Source organism: Podarcis filfolensis (assembly GCF_964270895.1).
Source record: "Podarcis filfolensis genome assembly, chromosome: 4".
NCBI classification, from domain to species: Eukaryota; Metazoa; Chordata; class Lepidosauria; order Squamata; family Lacertidae; genus Podarcis; species Podarcis filfolensis.
The window spans coordinates 78,102,971-78,122,211 of NC_139607.1; the positions used below are offsets into that span (position 1 = coordinate 78,102,971).

The 19,241-nt window shown below is 44.4% G+C and overlaps 2 protein-coding genes across 4 annotated transcripts in view; one reads left to right on the forward strand and one right to left on the reverse strand.

Annotated features, from left to right (window-relative positions):
- USPL1 (ubiquitin specific peptidase like 1) overlaps nucleotides 1–19,241 on the reverse strand; it is a 362,686-nt gene that overhangs the window by 202,850 nt on the left and 140,595 nt on the right. The gene's annotated exons all lie outside the window — the stretch shown is intronic.
- UBL3 (ubiquitin like 3) overlaps nucleotides 5,114–19,241 on the forward strand; it is a 37,711-nt gene continuing 23,583 nt past the window's right edge. Inside the window, exons 1-2 of one of the 3 annotated variants that reach the window (XM_083609344.1) lie at nucleotides 5,226–6,570; nucleotides 16,975–17,001. In XM_083609344.1, coding sequence (XP_083465470.1) covers nucleotides 6,544–6,570; nucleotides 16,975–17,001 — 54 coding nt within the window. In that variant the 5' untranslated portion in view covers nucleotides 5,226–6,543. Of the gene's footprint in view, nucleotides 6,571–16,974; nucleotides 17,002–19,105; nucleotides 19,129–19,241 lie in introns of those variants that run through there. The other 2 variants (XM_083609345.1, XM_083609346.1) reach the window with 2 other exon arrangements.

Sequence of the window (19,241 nt, forward strand, 5' to 3'; positions counted from 1 at the left end):
TCTGAGTATATTTCACTGGCGACGAAGGTGGGATCCCGCTGAGCTGACTGCCACACACAGCACCGCAGCACCGCCACCTGCCGCACCGCTGCCTCGCACCGTGTATCCAGGCTTCAGCTCCGGGACACAAGGAACTCAGAATGGCAACCGACAGCAGCTTCTCGCCGTTCAACCCAGCATCTGGAGACTGGGAAGCGTACGCCTCCCGTTTCACCTTCCTCCTAGAAGCCAAAGGGGTCACCGATGAAGAAGACGCCAAGAAGAGGGCAATATTCTTCAGCATCTGCGGAGAGGAGACGTTTGAAATCGCCCGGGCTCTCCTTGCACCCGAAGACGTCGCTACTGTTCCATACAAAACAATAATGGAACAGCTGAAGGGGCACTTTTCGCCACAGCCCTCTGTGGTGGCTCGTCGGAATGCCTTCTATGCAAAGCGGCAAGCCCCTGGGGAAACCATAACTGGGTTTGTGACCTCTCTCCGCCAAGCTGCCCGGTTCTGCAACTTCTCAGAGCTGGAGAACATGCTTCGTGACCGCCTCGTCGGTGGCCTGAAGGATGAGAAGCTGCAACGACGCCTCTACGCTAAGAAGGACCTAACGTTCCAGGTCGCTCTGGAGGAGGCCCTGGCAACGGAAGCTGCCGAGAGGTCGACGCAAGAGGCATGGCCGAGCCAGCCGTCCCAACCGAGGGTCCACCACGAAGACCTCACCGACGACTCAGGATCCAACAGGGAGGAGGTGCACCGAGTACAGCAGCGCACTCAAGCAGCCCACATACCACAGCTGCCTCGACGAGAAGCAGGGAACTGCGCAAGCTGTGGAGACAGTCACGAGAGGAGGACCTGCCGCTTCCGCAACGCAGAGTGCAGGCAGTGCAGAAAATTGGGACACATCGCCCGGGTGTGTCGAGCTCGGCCCACCCAACGCCAGGCATCAGATGACCAATCCAAGAGCCCCAGGTCCCGGGGCCCAACACACCAAGGCAACTCGACGGAGCTCACGGACTTCCAGGTATACCAGTTGCCCCACCCCAACGTAGAGAAAATTTATGTAGAGGTACAGATAGAGGGGGCCCCATGCCGCATGGAGCTTGACACGGGTTCAACTCTATCCATAATCTCGGCAAGGACCTTAAGGAAACTGTGTCCTACTGGGGGTCCCAAACTCAGGCCGGCCCCATTCACCCTCCGGGACTTCCAGAAACGTAAGGTCCCCACAATGGGGGTGGGGACCTTCAGGGTGCAATACCGAGGGCGGACGCGGCAACTGGACTTGCTCGTGGTCAAGGGCCCCTACATTAGCTTACTGGGATTGGCATGGTTTGGACCACTGGGGCTAGCCATCACCGGGGTGAACCACACTACCTTACAAGTGGACGTGGACGCCATATGCAAGGAATTTCCGGGGGTTTTTGATGGGAAATTGGGACAGTATACGGCCCCCCCCATTGCTCTACAGCTTGACCCCGCAGTACGACCAGTCAGGCTCAAGGCCCGCCGGGTCCCGTTCGCCCTGAAACCCCGTATAGACGAGGAATTGGACCGACTCGTGGAGCAAGGAGTGCTGGAGCCGGTGCCTAATGCCCCCTGGGAAACCCCAATCGTCACACCCGTCAAGCCGAATGGTTCGGTCCGCATCTGCGCAGACTACAAATGTACCATAAACAAGGCCCTCACGGCCCATGCATACCCAGTGCCAGTGGTCAGCCATGTCCTTGCCACCCTGGCTGGGTCGAAAATTTTTGGCAAGCTGGACTTGGCCCAAGCATATCAACAACTGCCAGTAGATGAGGCCACAGCAGAGGCACAGACGATTGTGACACACAGAGGAGCGTTCAGGGTAAAGCGGCTGCAATTCGGTGTCAGCGTGGCACCAGGCATATTCCAGAACCTAATGGACTCTCTCCTTAAAGGGATTCCTGGCGTCACCCCCTTCTTCGATGATGTGTTGATTGCCGGGCCCACACCAGAGGAGTTTGAGGACCGCCTCCGCACCGTTCTGCACCGTTTCCAGACGGCGGGTCTCAAGGTGAAGCGGGAAAAATGTCTACTAGGAGTGCCTCAGGTGGACTTTCTGGGATTTATGGTGGACGCAGAAGGGGTCCACCCGACTGGGGACAAGGTACGGGCCATTTGTGATGCCCCAGCGCCCAAGAACAAGACTGAACTTCAGGCCTTCTTGGGACTATTGAACTTTTACCATTCCTTCCTTCCCCACAAGGCGGCGGTAGCGGAGCCCCTACACAGACTCCTGGACAAGCGGGCCCCTTGGGTGTGGGGCCAGCGCCAGGAGGCCGCATTCCAGGCAGTCAAGGACTTGCTTGTCTCAAACTCGGTCTTGGCACACTTCGACGAGAGGCTGCCGGTGGTGCTAGCATGCGACGCCTCACCCTATGGCATTGGCGCTGTCCTGGGACACCAACTTCCGGATGGAAGAGAGGTACCGGTGGCATACTTTTCCCAGACACTCAACGCAACCGAGCGGAACTACTCGCAAATCGACAAGGAGGGTCTGGCAATCGTGAAGGGAGTAAAAAAATTCCATGATTTCTTGTACGGGCGGCCCTTCACCGTGGTGACTGACCACAAGCCCTTGCTTGGATTGTTTGCCCCCGAAAAGCAGACCCCCCAAGTGCTGTCTCCTCGTGTCCTCAGGTGGTCAATTTTCCTTGCCAGCTACCAGTATGCACTGATTCACCGCCCTGGGAAGGCGATGGGCCATGCGGACGCCCTCAGCAGGCTACCACTACCGGAAACAGGCCCCGACCCAGCACCTGCACAAGAGGTTATGAGCCTGGAGCTGCTTCCCGACCGCCCCATTCAGGCACAAGAAGTTGCACACCATTCCAAGAAAGATAGGGTCATCTCCCGGGTCCTGGACTGGGTGTGGAGGGGATGGCCCAGCAGCAGCCCCGGGCCAGAATTCGCCGGCTACACAACCCGCAAACATGAACTGTCGGCCCACAAGGGGTGCCTGTTATGGGGAAGCAGGGTCGTTGTTCCCCAGCCCCTCCGCAAAAGGGTCCTCACAGCCCTACACGAGACACACCCAGGGGTAGTAAGAATGAAGGCCCTTGCCAGGAGTTATGTGTGGTGGCCGGGGATCGACGGAGAGATAGAGGCCTGGGTCAAACACTGCCAGGCCTGCCAAGAATCCCGCCCAGATCCCCCAAGGGCCCCAGTCCAGTCCTGGGAGTCCGCCCGAGCACCATGGTCACGCCTGCATGTGGACTTCGCTGGCCCCTTTCAGGGGAAAATATTCTTCATAGTGGTGGACTCCTACACCAAATGGCTGGAAGTCGCACTGGTACCGTCCACTTCTACGTCCGCAGCCATCCGGGTACTACGCAGGCTGTTTGCAACCCACGGGCTCCCTGACACTCTCGTCTCAGACAACGGGACTGCATTTACGTCAGGAGAATTCCAAACCTTCACAGCGCAGAACGCCATCCGCCACATCCGTTCGGCGCCATTCCACCCTGCCACCAATGGCCAAGCAGAACGCATGGTGCGGACCACCAAGGACACCCTTAGCCGCATGACGCAAGGGGATTGGGAGTACCGCCTTGCCACATTCCTCCTAGCACAACACAGCACCCCCAGCTCAACGACTGGCCGGAGCCCCGCTGAACTACTAATGGGTCGGCGCCTTGCAATCAGATTGGACCGCCTTCACCCCGATAGAGCTCAGGATGAGGTAGTGGTGGGGGAAGGCAGGAACCCCCGGACCTTCGAGGCCCAGGACCCAGTGTACGCAAAGAATTTTGGGGCAGGCCCAGCATGGGTACCCGCCACAGTCACCAGGGTCACTGGTCCCGTGTCGTACGAGGTGCTAACGGATGGAGGGCAATGCTGGCGCCGCCACTGCGACCAGATACGGCGACGATTCCCGGGAGAAAACCAGGAGGAGGAAAGGTCAGAGGAGTCCCAAGGGAACAGAGGGGCAGTGAGGCCCATAGAGCAGCAGGGGCAAGCAGGAGAGGCAGAATCAGTAAATACAGAGAGGACCCGCGAGGCCGAAAGGACACCGGAACCAGAACCACGACTGAGCGAGCCGGTTGCACCAGACCAAACAGGCCCATCACAGCCAGCATCCTTGGAACATGAGCCAGAACCTGAACCCCGGACCAGGGAACACCCCAGGCCGCAACGCACACGTAGGCCACCGGCGTACCTCGAGGACTATGAATGCGACCTCCCGGGCAGGACTGGAACTTAGAGGGGAGGGGTGTTATGTACTGAGTTGAATAGGATCCAAACTGCAGCAGTCTGATTGGTCCTAGAACAATAGGATCCAAAAGGCAGCAGTCTGATTGGTCCTAGAACAATAGGATTCAGAATGCAGCAGTCTGATTGGTCCTAGAACAATGCAGCAATATGATTGGTTGGCAGGAACCACCCAATCATGCTCCAGATAGAAGTGAATCCACAACCTGATTGGCTTACAGTAGAATTCCGGAATTAGCCAATCATGTGCAGCCCATTGTGTAAATAATGTATATAAAGCAGATACCTTGAGGGGACATTCATTCATTCCTCCTCACCACTATGAGCTGAATAAAGAGCATGAAATCACTTTGCGACTCTGAGTATATTTCAGGCCATTTCTAAAAGCAAATACACGAAGATTTGTCGGTTTGACGTTTCGTTCCTGCCACTACTTTGTACTTTCAGTGCGTGTGATGATGACCTTTGCTCCATTTCTTCTCAGTTTGGTTTCCGCAGTCGTTGATCTCCCCTCCTTTATAAATGACAGCCCAAGAACCAGTTCCATCTAGAGTCCGGCGACACATTTATTTAAACCTGGCTTAAACTGAAGTACAGTATGGGGGGGGGGGTCTGGCATACATATTGGGCCCCATATAATTGGGGGGGGGGAAGGACCGCTTCGGGTGCGAGGAGAAAGGGAAAGCGCCAAGTCACGAGCCAGCCGTGCGAAACCCCCTCCTCCAGCAGCGCCACAGGCCCCCTTGCCTCTTCAGCAGCGGGTAGTTCCCCGTCCCCTTAGCAACAGTTGCTGGAGGCGGGGCTGCTATAACAACAAGCAGCTGCCAAAGCGAAAAAGCTCTGCGTCACACCGCCGCTTTTTGTGAGGGGAGGGTGGTGGTGGTGGAGGTGGAGGAGGAGGAGGAGGAGACCCTGGCTGCGCCTTTTCGAACTACAGCCCCCATGATGCCTTGCGCGCAACGCCTGCGCGGAGCCGCGCTCTGACGCGGCTCCGCAAAAGAACAAGGGGCGGAGCCGGAGTGTGTCTGTGTGTGCGGAGAAGGGGGGGAGTGGGGGATGGGGGCGCTGCCAGGTCCGTCTTTCCCCTGCCGTGTCCCCTTTTCTCAGCTCGGCGCAGACGCCATGTTGGTTTGAAAGGAAGATGACAAGAGGCGGCTGCGGGAGCGGCGGCGGCGGCTGCGGGCGGCGAAGGGTAGCCGAGAGCGGCTCTCTCTGAGGGGCGGGGAGGGGTGGAAAAGAGAAGCCGAACTGTTTCGCTCTTCGCCCCTCTTTTCCTCAGAAGCGCCGGCTTCCGAGGGAGGAAAGAGACGGGCGAGCAGCCCCGCCGCGTCAGCTGAGGGGGGTTTCCGTTAACCGCCTGCTGCCGAGGGAGCCCCTGGAGGACGGCGAGGAAGAGGCGGCGAAGGGTCTGGAGAGAGAGGAGCGGCGGCGGCGGCGATGAGGAGAACAGAGACCTGAGGAAGGAGAGGCGGAGGGGGCGGCGAGCGCTGCTGCTGCTGCTAGAAGAGGCGACTGCAGTTTAAATCCCCCCTTGAGCTGCTGCCGCCGCCGCTGCAGTTTGAGGGGGGAGAGTGTCGTTTCTTTTGACGCCCCCCTCCTTTCCCCCCACCTCCGCCCTCCTTCCCCGTTCGGGTGTTTTGTTCTGGTTGTTTGTTTGTGGGTTTTTTTGCCAAAAAAAAGAATAAACGTCTAAAGGGAACCGAGAGGACCGAGAAGAGCCCGCCCCAGTCTCTCCCTCAGCCTTCCTTCACTTGGAGAGAATCGGTGGGTGGAAACGAAAAAAATAAAATAAAAAAACCACCCCCAACAACTTCGGCTCCAGGGAAAGAGGAAGGTCGCCTTACTTCTCTCTCTGCTCGGAGTGCCTGCCTGCCTGTCGCTCGTTTTAATGAGGAGGTGACTCGGGCGCAGAACTATCCTCTGAATCATCCTCGTCATTCATTATTGGTCTAGGCTGGAGAGGAAGAGCGAGAGGGGGAAGAGAGAAAAAGCCTGTACACAATTCATGCCCTTGTGTATTTCTTTCTGGTCTACCTGGCACCGCTGGTGTTGGTGTTTGTGCTGCTGACGACAAGGATCTGCTGCCATCTCTGGTTTCCCTGGTGTTTCCGATCGAGCCTTTCAACACCAGTTCCTCTTTGGATTTTGATCCCCTCGATCCACAGTTTCCTTGCCGTAGTTTAGGCGAAAATAAATCTCAGAACTTAACAGACGCACACCAAAGATTGGTTAGCTGGAAGATCGTCTTGGCTGGCTGGCTTTTTTCTAAAAAAGAAATATTATTCTGTACTTTTTGAAACCATCAGGGTAATATCAAGATGTCTAGCAGTGTTCCATCTGATATGGTAAGTTCACGTTGACTTTGTTTTCAGAATTATAGTGGAGAACTGAGGTGCCCTTTTGGAACAAGATAGATGTGAGAGTGAGAACCATCTCTGTTGTACTAGAGTGAATTATCAGTTTCATTACTGTATTTGACTTTTTAAAATGTTTTAGATTCTAGCATGGGGAAAATGGGATACAACATGAAATGAAACTACTTTTTTATCAGTGGTTCTGCACTTAAAGCTAGTTTTAAATCCTACCATTTTCTTTCAGCTTCCCTTCATTCTTTTTTTACTACTTGGCTGAAATGGGTTAATATTCTTTAACAGTTCCAGAAGGCCATCATTAGACATTGTATCTTGGGGACAAGAGTTCTCTACACTCCAGCACTTCTTATGCCAGGCCCTTTTTTGAATTGATATCGGACACCCTATTTCAGTAAAGTGTCATGCCAGTAACCTATCTGGACTGTTTTGAAATTGAGACAAAGAGGAAAGAATATAGATTTGAGAGGGGACTGCCTACAATGTATACTAAGAACAAACAAGTCTGGATCTGTGAATTATTTTGAAATGGAGATAAAGTTAACTTGATTGTTCCTTTATGTACTGCATATATGTTTTTTCTTATGCATGAGTGAATTTTGTCATATGTCCTAACTATATATGTCATGCCATTTAAAGATAAACGGTTATGGTTTCTGAGCCCTAATGTGCCATTCATGCTCTGTATATGTGTCTAATTAAGCTTTCAGGGCCACAGTCTGTGCTTGGCATTAACATGGTTGTTTTTGGCTCTGCATAACAGGAAAACAGTAATTTGTGACAAAGGCACTACTTTAATAACGTTTATCTGTAGCTTAATAAAGCATTCTGCTCCAAGTAACTTTGGCAAAATATTGGGGAAATCACAAACAATATAAAGTATATTGTTGATTCTCATGTGCTAATCCTTTTATCTGATGCTTTTCTTTTGGGCTTGTAGCAGATTCTTAGCTCTGATTGATTTCCTTCTGATATCTGTTCAGCTTCAAAGCATTTTAAAAAATATCTTCAGTAATAAAACAACAATAAAATAATCACTAAAAGCTGTAGCTATGATCCAGTCAAGAAAAAGAACCTTTTAGGCTGCAGTCTGGTACACACTTACCTGGGAGTAATTCTCATTGACATAAATGGGATTTGTTTCATAGTGGGCATACACTGATAACATTGGGAAAGTTAAGCATAAGCTTAAATTTAACTTCCATTGAAATCAATGGAACTTATATGTACTTAATGTGGACTGAATGCCATATGGGTTTGCTAATACATCATCGTCAGTAAAATCTAGTTTTGGAACAAACATTAATTCTGTTTTGTTGACTTCTGCTGAAGGCTCTGAGCTTTCAGTATGGACTTTGTATCTTAATAAATAGGTTGGTGGTCAGTTTGGTCATTGGTATGAGAACAACAAATTGCCTTTTTTAATCTGTTGCACTTCCTGGTTCTCAAACTTAAAAATGCTTTCTGGTTTTTGAAGCAGTTTTGGGGGGGTTTCGCAACTTTTGTAATTCTGCAGAGATGCACATGCAAGTATACTTATTTGGAAAGCCAGACTGTAAAATATAGGGAAATTGTTTAGAAGGACTTAGAAAGAACCTTTGAAATAGAATACTAATTCAAATATTACTCTCATTGCACAAGCTCATATTGAAATGAGAATATGAAATAGAAGTTCAAATTCCACAACTGGAAGTGATTGCTTCTAGGCTTTCTCTTTGAAGCTTGGAACTTTAGTAGTTTACATTTCCATAGCTTCAGCCAATGAATGGTTGGAATGCAGGTGATAGTCTTTCCCTGTTAGTTGCAGTGGAAAGAAGTGTCATAACCAAGGTTACATCACATTCAGAGAGCTCCTGTCTTATAAAATCTCATTGCTTTTATCATATGAGGAAATGTAAAGCAATTGTTAAAACAGTTTTTGAAACCTACATATTTTCAGGCTTGGGTAAGAATACAGATATGTGAAATAAAACAGGGAAATTCATATCATGTATACTAACAGGTTTTTTTTCCTCATATAAAAGGTGGGAAAGCAACTTGAGATCATAAAGGTTATATGGATGACCCAATCAACACATGCACACACATACACATACATGACCATTACAGAACATAGGAAACTGCCTTACACTAAGTCAGACTTGGTCCATCTAGCTTAGTTTTGTCTACACTGATGGGCAGTAGATTTCAGGCAGGATTCCATCTCAGCTGTACCTTGAGATGCTGGGGATTGAACCTGTGACCTTCTGCACATAAAGCAGATGTTTTACCACAGTGCTTTTGTCACTTCCCCATGTCGTGATGTCAGAGGTTGTTGTAGGCCACCAAATAAGTTCATCTAAACAAATTGTGGTGGATGGTGCTTCACACTTTACTACTCTATCCCCTCATTTAATATTTAATTGCAGTGATGGACTCTTAATAATTTTGCTTAAAAATAAGTGGGCATGGCTTTGGTATGCTGAAATCTTTGATCCTTCTTTTCAGTCATGTTTGACTTCCTCCTTCAACTGCAGTCATTTATTTAGCTAAATACTTCAAAACATTAGTCCTACAGTGATTAATGTAATCCTCTATCATTTACATTTTATTTACATATCATGATTGCTGTAAACTAAATTCCAGACATACCTAATATATGGTGTATTGTTGATGTAGCAAGAGGATGTTGATAAAAGATAGGAGCCTAGCAAAATTGAATTGATTCCATTTGAAGTTCCCTGAACTTCATTATTGTGTCTGCACATTTATACTGAAAGACAGTTACATTTTCTCAATGTAGGTATGCTTCCAACCACTAAAAGGAAGCCGCCAGCACCTTTACCCAAATACCATGCAAATTATGGTTTTATCTGCAGTACTGTGGTGTCTAGAGAAGTCTGTTGGGTGTTAGTTTATTGGTGTCAAAGATAGGCAATAGGAGGAAATCTTTATTTCAGTGGTCTTGATGAATTAACTATTAATTTGGAAGATTCTTAAAATGTGAGTGGGGTGCTATAAACATAGGTATCATCTGTAGCTACCTCCCCTTTCCCCAGTAATTAGTTTTGGTATATAATATTTTAAGCTGAGCGTCAGTAATCTGTAAGCCTCACTCACCTTCAGAGTGAAATGAGCAGAACTATGACCAGCTGCTAAGTTGATATGGTAGCTGGATGTATGCTATGTAGTTCATATGTGGCAAGAAAATCCTTCATATCTGGGCTGTTATTTGTAAAGGTTTGGGGGCAGATTTAGAGATAGAATGCATGGTTTAAGATTGTTCATATTGTCTATTAGTACTTAAAAGTGCTGCAATGATGAAATTTAAAGATTTCATAGAAAAGCACCTAGAATACAAACGCACGCATATGAAGATTGAAATTGCATCTTTGTCAATTTCAGTTATTGTACCCAGCACTAATTATTTTTGGCATAGTGTTGTTTTTTGGACTCATTGAAGAGGAAGCATTAAAAGATGAATTGAAATAATAAATGTAATGGTTTTATAGGAAGTGACTATATTATTTATCACTTATTTGAAAATGAAACCAAAGTCCATCTAATCCAGCATCCTGTTTCTCACTATGGCCTACCAAATGCTTCTGGGAAGCCAGCGCATGAAAGCAGTATTCCTCCCCTGCTGTCGCTGAAGAGAAATTTGTTCTTAATGGCATACTGCCCCATAACTTAGTTTCTGTTTAGACCTATCCTTCATGGGTTTCTCAGCCACTTTTAAACCCTTCAAAGCTAGTGGCACAAATCTTGGTAGTGAATTCCATACTACAGTAATTTGTTGTTGTTGTTTGAAGTGCTTCCATTTTTAGTATCTTTCCTTTTGCCCATCAATTTGATTTGGTGACCCTGAGATTGGGAGAATTCTCTGTAAATTTATAAACTCATGTCATCCATTGTATCTTTTTTGTTAAGCTAAAAAGCTTGAAGTGCTTGAGCTTTTTCTCATATGGAAGGTCCTCTGATTTTTTTACTTGGCTAGTTACAAAACAGTGCTCAGTGCTATAACAATGATTTCCTCTCGGTCATAATTTTCTCTCATATGATAAGAGAGGGATTTGTAATTTGCCACTACTTTGCTTGCTTAGCATTATATGTTATCAATTTTACTTTCTTACTCCCACTTCTTTTGCTCTTCTTCCCTAAAACTTTAAGCAAATTACTGTCAAACTATGATAAAGCTACTGGAATTGCTGGTCTGCTGTAGTTTGCAAAATAGCCTAAATATCAAAGCTATAGTTAATTTGGATAAACTAGATATGCTTATGTATGTGGTTAGCAATGCTTTTGAAATCCAGTGTGGTGTAATGGTTAATGTTTGGCTAGGGCAGGAGAGACCAGCTATTTCAGATCCATATTTCAGAAATTTACCAGGTGACCTCGAGTCAGTCACTGGTTATTAAATCATACTTTAAAAAACAAACAAATCCACAATTAATTTTCAAGTTGCTTCACAGATAGATGATCAAGCAAAGTTTGTCTTATTTCTTACTGACTCCTCATAGCCCGACCAATATTCTGAACTCCTTTGTGGCACCCTGTGACTGGCATTTCCTCACTGTGTTATTATCTCCCTTACCACTGGCCAGCTGTAAGAGTGAAGAAATCTCAGAGTTCCTCACCAACTCTTTGCAACAGCCCAGCATTTCCACATTGCCTCCTGTTTCCCTATCAAAGGCTCTCAAAATTCATTGTCACCAAGAGTTTCTTAACCTTTTCCTACCACTGTTCTGCTCAGCTGCTGTATCCATTATTGCCTTTTCACATCTCCCACCAGCCCCACCTCCTTAACTTTGCTCTGTCTTGGAACTGTAACTGTTTTAAGGAGCAGTAGCACATTTCTCAGTCACCCATTTCCCCATCCATACTTCACCCATTGAGCAAAACATCCCTACTTTATTAAACAGTTACAGTGCGCAGAAGTTGAAGGAAGAGCTATCTTGTGTAATTGATAATGTAATAAGAGGGGAGTTGTGGGTGGGGTTGTCAAGTGGATATGATGTAATTCAGCAATGAGGGTGTCACTGGGTGATTTTAAATCAGTAGTGGTATCTGTGGAAAGTGGAGGCAATGAGAGCAGAGAGCCATTCTAGACAAGGCTTGATTGAGTGAAACTCTGTAATTGGTCCCCTTCTGGCTGGGACGGAAGGAATATTCAAAGAAATGGCATATGTGTACTGTTCATTGGTTAAGCAGGCTACTTTAGATGGGCTTTGGTTTGGGGGAGAGTGGAGCTTGGATGAAGCTATCCAGATGAAGCTGGCCAAAATATAGAAATCTATCCAATAGAGGCACTTTCATTACATTAAGTTATGTGTATGAGAAACTTTGCTTTTGAGTAACCCCTAAGTTATCTTTTATTGAGCGTTGTATATGAATTTTTCGTTTTTAGATTTTCCTAGTAATCAAGGTGTCTTGGGTTATATAGGTATATCAGATTTGAGGGTTTTAGTTAATTGGGAAGAACACAGACAAATTTTGGTAACAGAGTTTATTAGAGGTCTAGGTTTTGTTTTTATATCACAAAATACTGATGAATATTCATGCAAAATAAAGCTCTGCATTAAACTTTTTAAAACAGTCCCCTTAATTACCTATAATTAATACCAACGCAGATTTTCATAAAAACAAACATGTCCCTTATAAGTTCCTCAATTAGTGACAAACATTTAATTTTCCGACCTTGACCCTAGAGAAAATCACTTTATGTCAGTTTTCTGTGTGTGAGTAAAATGAAGGAAGTTTCTGATAATATTTACCTGTGTGAGCAGCCATGGACCTGATTAAATGTACACTACTAATTTGATATGACTTGGAACCAGAAGGCTGGCTTTAGAAACAGCTTTGGTTTGCCATCTAAATTCAAATGAGGCTGGCAGATTAAGCTGCGAGTAGGCAAAGGCTAATATACCAGCTGGGTACTAGAAGAGGCATGCCATTAAACCTCAAATATAGAGTATAAAAATGGATCAGTTCAAAATTCAAGAATTAAGTGTTTCACCGTCTGTGCTGCTAAATCATCTGTAAATGTGGAACCTTTCTGTAAAGCATTTTGTATAGCTAAGTGGTGAGAAATGATGCTTTTATAAATTTGTGAAGGCTATTTTTTCATCATAGATTGTGATTTAGATTTGAATAGTTGGAATTAAATCTAGATACATTGAGTAGAAAAGTGCTTATTTCACAGTAGTTTCAAACAACTTTCCATTTTAGTTTACTTCTTTTTAGGGTTGGATACTTCTGCTCTTTTTGCACAAGCATAAGGCATTTCTACACATGCAAAAAATAACATTTTTTGCTGATCTTGCTTAATGGCTACAGTCCTTCTGTAGCAATTTTGTTTCAGTGAGTTTCCCAACCTTAGAGTATAAATTTAGGTGCAAGGGACGCTGAAAAGACAAATTCGGTGAGCAGCATAGATGTTAGCATAGGAGCCAAATGCTAGGGGCCTTGGTCCCTTTGGCCCCCCAAAGTTTATGGGCATTGCCATTCAAATGGTGTGTGCGTGTCATGTCTTGTGATTGATTATATGGGGCAGACCTTACCTGCCCCCCATATGTCATTCAAGTTTGCACCCCTGAATGCTAGCATTCAAGCCTATTTTCTTACTGCATTCTGAAAGGCCAAATTTTAATGAACTTGTGAATCTCTCCAGTAGAAACATTGCTAACTTAAGGTAATACTTTTGCTGGTTTCATTTTTAAAGCCACCAGACAAACTCTAGCACTCAGCTGATTTCTTTTGTTTCAATGGGTGATTCTATGTCAGTTCCATGTCCATTTCTGTGTTTTGGGCCCATCTCCATTTCCACTTGATGACATCAGGCCCGATCTGACCCCAGTTGTTATACCAGCTTCAGGACGCTCCCACCTTGCATTGTGCCCTGACTGGCATAAGGGACGGGGCTGCAGATGTGGCAGTGGCTATGCTGCTGTGTCATTTCCCAATGCTGATCAGCTACGGTTTGGATTGCTTTGCCAGTCACTAGAATATGTTAATTAACAGAAAAATAGAGCATTCTTTATCAACAGCTTAGAGGTTTTATTTACAATTGAGCAGTACATAAATTTTGTTCAGTAAATTTACAATATCTAGGCATCTATATTTTATATAATATAGAATTTGTGTTTTCCTATATATATCGCTTAGTTAAAGGGTAACTTTGGTCATTGTATGAGTGAAGCAACAGTGCTTTTGAATGTTAACAAGAAGAGACTTAAGTGTCTCACTATGTATATTCTTGTTAAACTGCTTAGATGTCACACATAACTTCTTATATTTATTACAGACTTCTGAGTTCCCTAGGCTGTTCTTAAAACCTAGTAAATCTCATCTTTCCTCTTCATCTCTTCTTTCCTTGTATCTCTGTTCCAGCCTATTAATAAAAGTTTTCCTGTGCACAAACAACTAAGGGCATTTAACTTTGAGGGAAGAACTGCTAGTTATTTAACAGAGCTATTTATTTTTAGGAGGTGAATAGGAAGCATACTGGGTTAGAACCAAACTGACAGCACAGGCGTATTCATGTTTACTCAGAAGTAAGCGCTACTTCAGTGGGGTTTACTTTGAGGTGAGTATAGGGTTGCAGCCATAATCATTCTTGGAATTGACCCATGACTAAGTATGGATCCAACTCACTGTCTGTAGGTAAATTTGAAGAGACAGTACAAAATACTCTGGCTGAGGGGACTTAGCAGACAATCTTGCCAATTGCAAAGCATGCTGAACATGGCTGCCAGTCTGACTCTGACTTTGATTTGACTCCACTGGATCACCTGGCTGAAGGAGCAACTTGTGCAGAGTTTATTCTTGCAGAATTTTTTTTAATGTATGCAAGGGCAAGTATCAGTAATTTGTTTCATTCAAAGATGTTTTCAGGTAGACCTGGAAATATCTGAAAAGGTTCAAAATATAAAATCATATCTTGTTGTATTTTTGTTTTTCTAGAGGCCTTGTGCACCTCAGCCTGCCTAGTTCAGTTTGTTGGGCCTACTTCCTGTCGGTCTAAGAGTCTCTAACTAACCTTTTGCTTCAGCTGCTGTAAATTGAGAGAAATTGGGTTGGAGAAGGAAGGATGAGAACCCTGCAGGCCCTGAAGAAAGAGTTGGGGTCTATCCAGTTATATTTTTCTAAACTGAGAGAGAACTAACAGCGAAACATTACTGTATGAACCTAGTAGAACCAGGGCTGAAGGACTGAGCCAGAAGACACTTGGGGCAGAAAACTGTAAGTGCTGGAGACAGTTTTCAGAGTTCCTTGTTAGCTAGGACAAGCACAAACCATGGTCTGTGTCTGGCACTCTACTGGGCTGTTTTTAGCAGCAACAGAGGTGGCAGCAGCTATCCTGCTTTTCTTTTTCTTTTTTAACCCATGTATATGCCCCTCACCCCTGAGGCCACAAATAACCAAACACTTAATACCGTATGGTGTCAGGAGTCACATTGTTTCCTCTGAGCTAACAGAAGGCAGTACAGTGGTACCTTGGGTTACAGACACTTCGGGTTACAAACTCTGCTAACCAGGAAGTGATTGCTCCAGGTTAAGAACTTTGCCCCAGGATAAGAACGGAAATTGCGTACCAGCAGCGCAGCGGCAGCAGAAGGCCCCATTAGCGAAAGCACACCTCAGGTTAAGAACCGTTTCAGGTCAAGAACGGACCTCTGGAACGAATTAAGTTCTTAACCCGAGGTACCACTGTACTGAAAATCTGCCATGCAGTCCCTATTGACTGCAGCGTAACATGGACTACTTTAAGCCACCAACTGAGTTCTGCTTAACCCCCCCCCAGTCTTGGTGAAGAGTGACAGCTACCAATTATAGCAACATGAGTTTGATGAAGCAGCAGGAATATATAATAACTTTCAGAATGATCCAGCGACCTTTGCACTGGTGTAATTGTCATTGAGTTAGGATTTATATTGTTGCAAGGCCATTGGATTGACCTGTTAGTTACTGTATAGTAGATAATAACTGCTATGGAGAAATGGCCACTAAAATAGGATGTAAGGAAAGAGAAAAAACAATTTGTGTGCATTTGGATTTTTAAAAAGCTTCTGACAGAATTTGTGGGAAATCTGCTTTTTAAAAAAAACCCTGGGTGAAGAAAGAGAGACGTTCATGAGGTCTAAGACCTATGTAATTTTAGCTTCTCCAGGAACAGTCTTGGGAAGCCTGTGCCTGAACTTGCCTAGACTGATATGTGGCTAGCCTTTGTCTCCTTCTAACTAACATAATGAATGGTGGCATGGATGGCCCTGTAGAATAGATGCTATCAAACATAGAGTGGTGTCCTTTGTTTTGACAGGACTTAAATAAGTATTCGGTGTTTGAGAACTTGCATTTCCAGACCAAACATAGCTAGCAAAGTTGCCAAAAAGGAACATAGTACAGTAAGCCTGCAACTTACGTGCATTTAACATTTGCACATTCAGCTGTACACATTTGGCCAAAAACTTTTTTTAAAAAAGTGGGGGAAACGAGTTTGGCCATTCTACCCATCATTGTACCCAATGTGTTTTGACTAAACACAATTTTGGCTTTATGCGCGATCCCTGGAATATAACCCCTGTGTATGTTGTATTATTGATTAATCTTCAATAAACAAGCATATTCCCTTGAAATGTTCTGTTGTTATTCATTGTTTGATTACACTGTATCTCTGTAGTAGTCAAAGTATGTTCTACAGTTCCATTTGTTTCTACAGATTTTACATGGAATATTTCTGTTGGCGTTGTAACTTTTCATCTTTGCTTTTCATCAAGTGTGTTGGAACTTTTTAAAAGCTTCATATAAGCATTATACCTTTTTATTAGTGGGAAAGACTGCACTGGAAATTTTGCTTAAATCTGGCAATATGGTTTGTACTTTGTAACTGTTCAGCAAGTTACCTCCATTAGAGCTAGCTGCACTAACATTAATGAACAGCCAACAAATAATTGTGAAAGGTCAGCGTCTTTCTAGGGACAAGACATTTTCTTTCCAAATGAGTAAATAGGATATTTCACCAGCCGTTCCTTGACACTAGTATATGTGTGGGATGGTAAACTAAAGCGCTAATGTTGCAGTCTTAAAACATGTTTTGGAAGTAAGTTGCACTAACATCAGTGGTTTGTCTATTTAGAATCATGATCTCAGCCATTGAACCTTATGAGAAAGAATACAGCTCTGGAATCAAAATTGTCCTACGGCTGTGGCAAAGTAATAAATGATCTACAGGGGTATTGCTCTTATTTTTCAAGGCTTACTGTTAAAGAAGACTGGGGCTGGAACTGCTTTTTTGTAGCCTTCTTGAGACATCTAATTGTTCAAAACCATGTAGCTACTGCTATCTGTATTTTGACCTTCCTAATGCCATATAGAAGTGACATTGCCCTTTTCTGCTTACAGTTTTCCCCCTGTGGTGAGCGCGCTTTGGTAAGTGGGACGAAAGCATGCCCTGCCTGCAGGTTATTCCTTTTGTGCTTGGCCCTGAGAGAACAAAGTCTGTAAAATGTGTGAATAAAAAGTATATGATTGCTCAGTTGGTTTTAGAAGTAGATTTTTTAAAGAGTGAGAGGAGAGACAGACAGACCACATGTCATTCAGACCACATGTCATTAAATCCTCTATCCTGAAGCAACATGAACTTTTATGGTTCATCTTGGTTGTCATAGATCCCTTTTAATCTGATACTGATTTTTTCTTGTATTTGTATTTTTCATCTTGTCTTTCCTGAAGAGCAAGCTGGGATAGTTCAATCGCTAGAGCATGAGACTCTTAATATTGGGGTCATGGGTTCCAGTTCCATTTTGGGTGAAAGATTCCTTCATTGCAGGGGGTTGGACTAGATGATCCTTGTGAGCCCTTCCAACTCTACAATTCTTTGAATTATTGTGCACTATAATACATAAGTATATGCATAATGAAATGTTCTAAAAACCCAGACCTTTATTACTGTTGGACGGCAGCTATTGTAGTTGTATATGCAAGCTGGCACAGCACACCAATTTTTCTCTTAAGGCTAGTGGAGCAGATAAGATTTTATGTGGATCAGAATTACGCTTGTTTTTTATTTAAGACTTGTGGAAATAAAGCCACGTGACTCTTGATTGCTTTGATTCATAATCAGTGTATAAATACTGCTGCACTCTGTATGATGTTGAGAGGACTTTCTGGCTCTCATGAGATCAGATGTACTCTTTGGGTACCTGAATAGAGAGCTAAAGTGAATCAGATGGCTTAATTTACACAACATATTGCTTGCAGCAGGCTTCCCCACCACCCCAATGCTTTAGTATGTTGTCCAAACCCAGGCTTGTAGTTGATCTCTTTACTTACTAACTACAAGCCCTGGGTTCAGGCAGCACACTAAGCCAAACTTTGGTACAGGAACTGGGAACTTTTCCAGGAGCCTGCACATTCGCATGGTCACAGTAAACCATATTTTGAATTAAGGTGTCATGTGAACTAGGCCAGCTTTTGTCGGTTGGGTGTGTTCACGCACTAACACACTCAAGCTTACTATATAGTTGTGTTGGCTGTATGTACTGAAACATTTGCTAACCGAAAATGAAGCAAGATGCAATCCAGCCAAAAGCCCAATTCATTTAAGAGTTAAGCTTGTATGTCAGGCATGTCCATAGTCCATTTTGGGGGCCTAATCAGGCCCGCCGGTTGGTTTAATCTGGCCCCTGTGGCACTTTATATCCAGAAGTGAAATCCTAAAAAAAAAAAAAACCTCAACAACTTTAACCTCCAAAAAAGCTCAACAACTTCATTCCAAAGAAAAGCTCAATAACTTTGGTTGGCCCTTTGGTCAGCCCTCATAGCCCTTCACTTCATCAAGTCTGGCCCTCTTTGAAAAAAGAGGACATCACTGTAATGTATGTTAACTTTTTTTGAAATAAATGTAACTGAAATTATTGAGATATTAAACTCCTAATTTTGGCTGGATTGTGCTTGTGTGTAAATTTTGATTAGTGTCAATGCCTTGCTCAAGTGCTTTTCTTTGCAGAATTATTGAGAAATCTTAAATTCATGGTTTAATTATTGTTGGAGTCATTGGGGCTTGAACTGAAAGAATCTGTTTTGCAAGGTAACCTGAAAATAGCTTCAGTATAGCTTCAATAATAGAGATCTTAAATTTTAATGCCACTAATGTCACTTTCTAAAAAGGGGCCTCTCAAGTTTTACAGAACAGTACCTTAAAAGATTTCTAAAAGATTTCGATCAAGTTATCTGTTGAGATCTCTGTTTGATCAAATCTTGGAAACATGGAAATTGAGAGCATTTCTTTAACAGTAAACACCGAACTGTCAAAACTGTGGTCATACTAGACCTTATATTCTGGGCTTCTTTACTTCAGCTATAAACAATGATGTAAGAATAATCTGACTAGGAATTGGAATTGTTTGCTGTGTAACCTGGCAGTGCTCGTTCTATATTGTTTAGAACTTTGTAGTTTGAATTATTACTCTAACAGAACAGGAAGCAGTCTTGAAATTGTGTTTTCCAACTTAGACTGGAAATTCAGATGGATTTTCGATTGCTTTTTGCATGATGGTGAGTGAAAAAACAAAACCTCAGAAATAAGGCAATGTAAGGCAAATAAGGCAATGTAAAGTGCTTGGTTGATGCTGGTTAAAGATCGTTTGGAACATGGAAGTTGCCAAAGG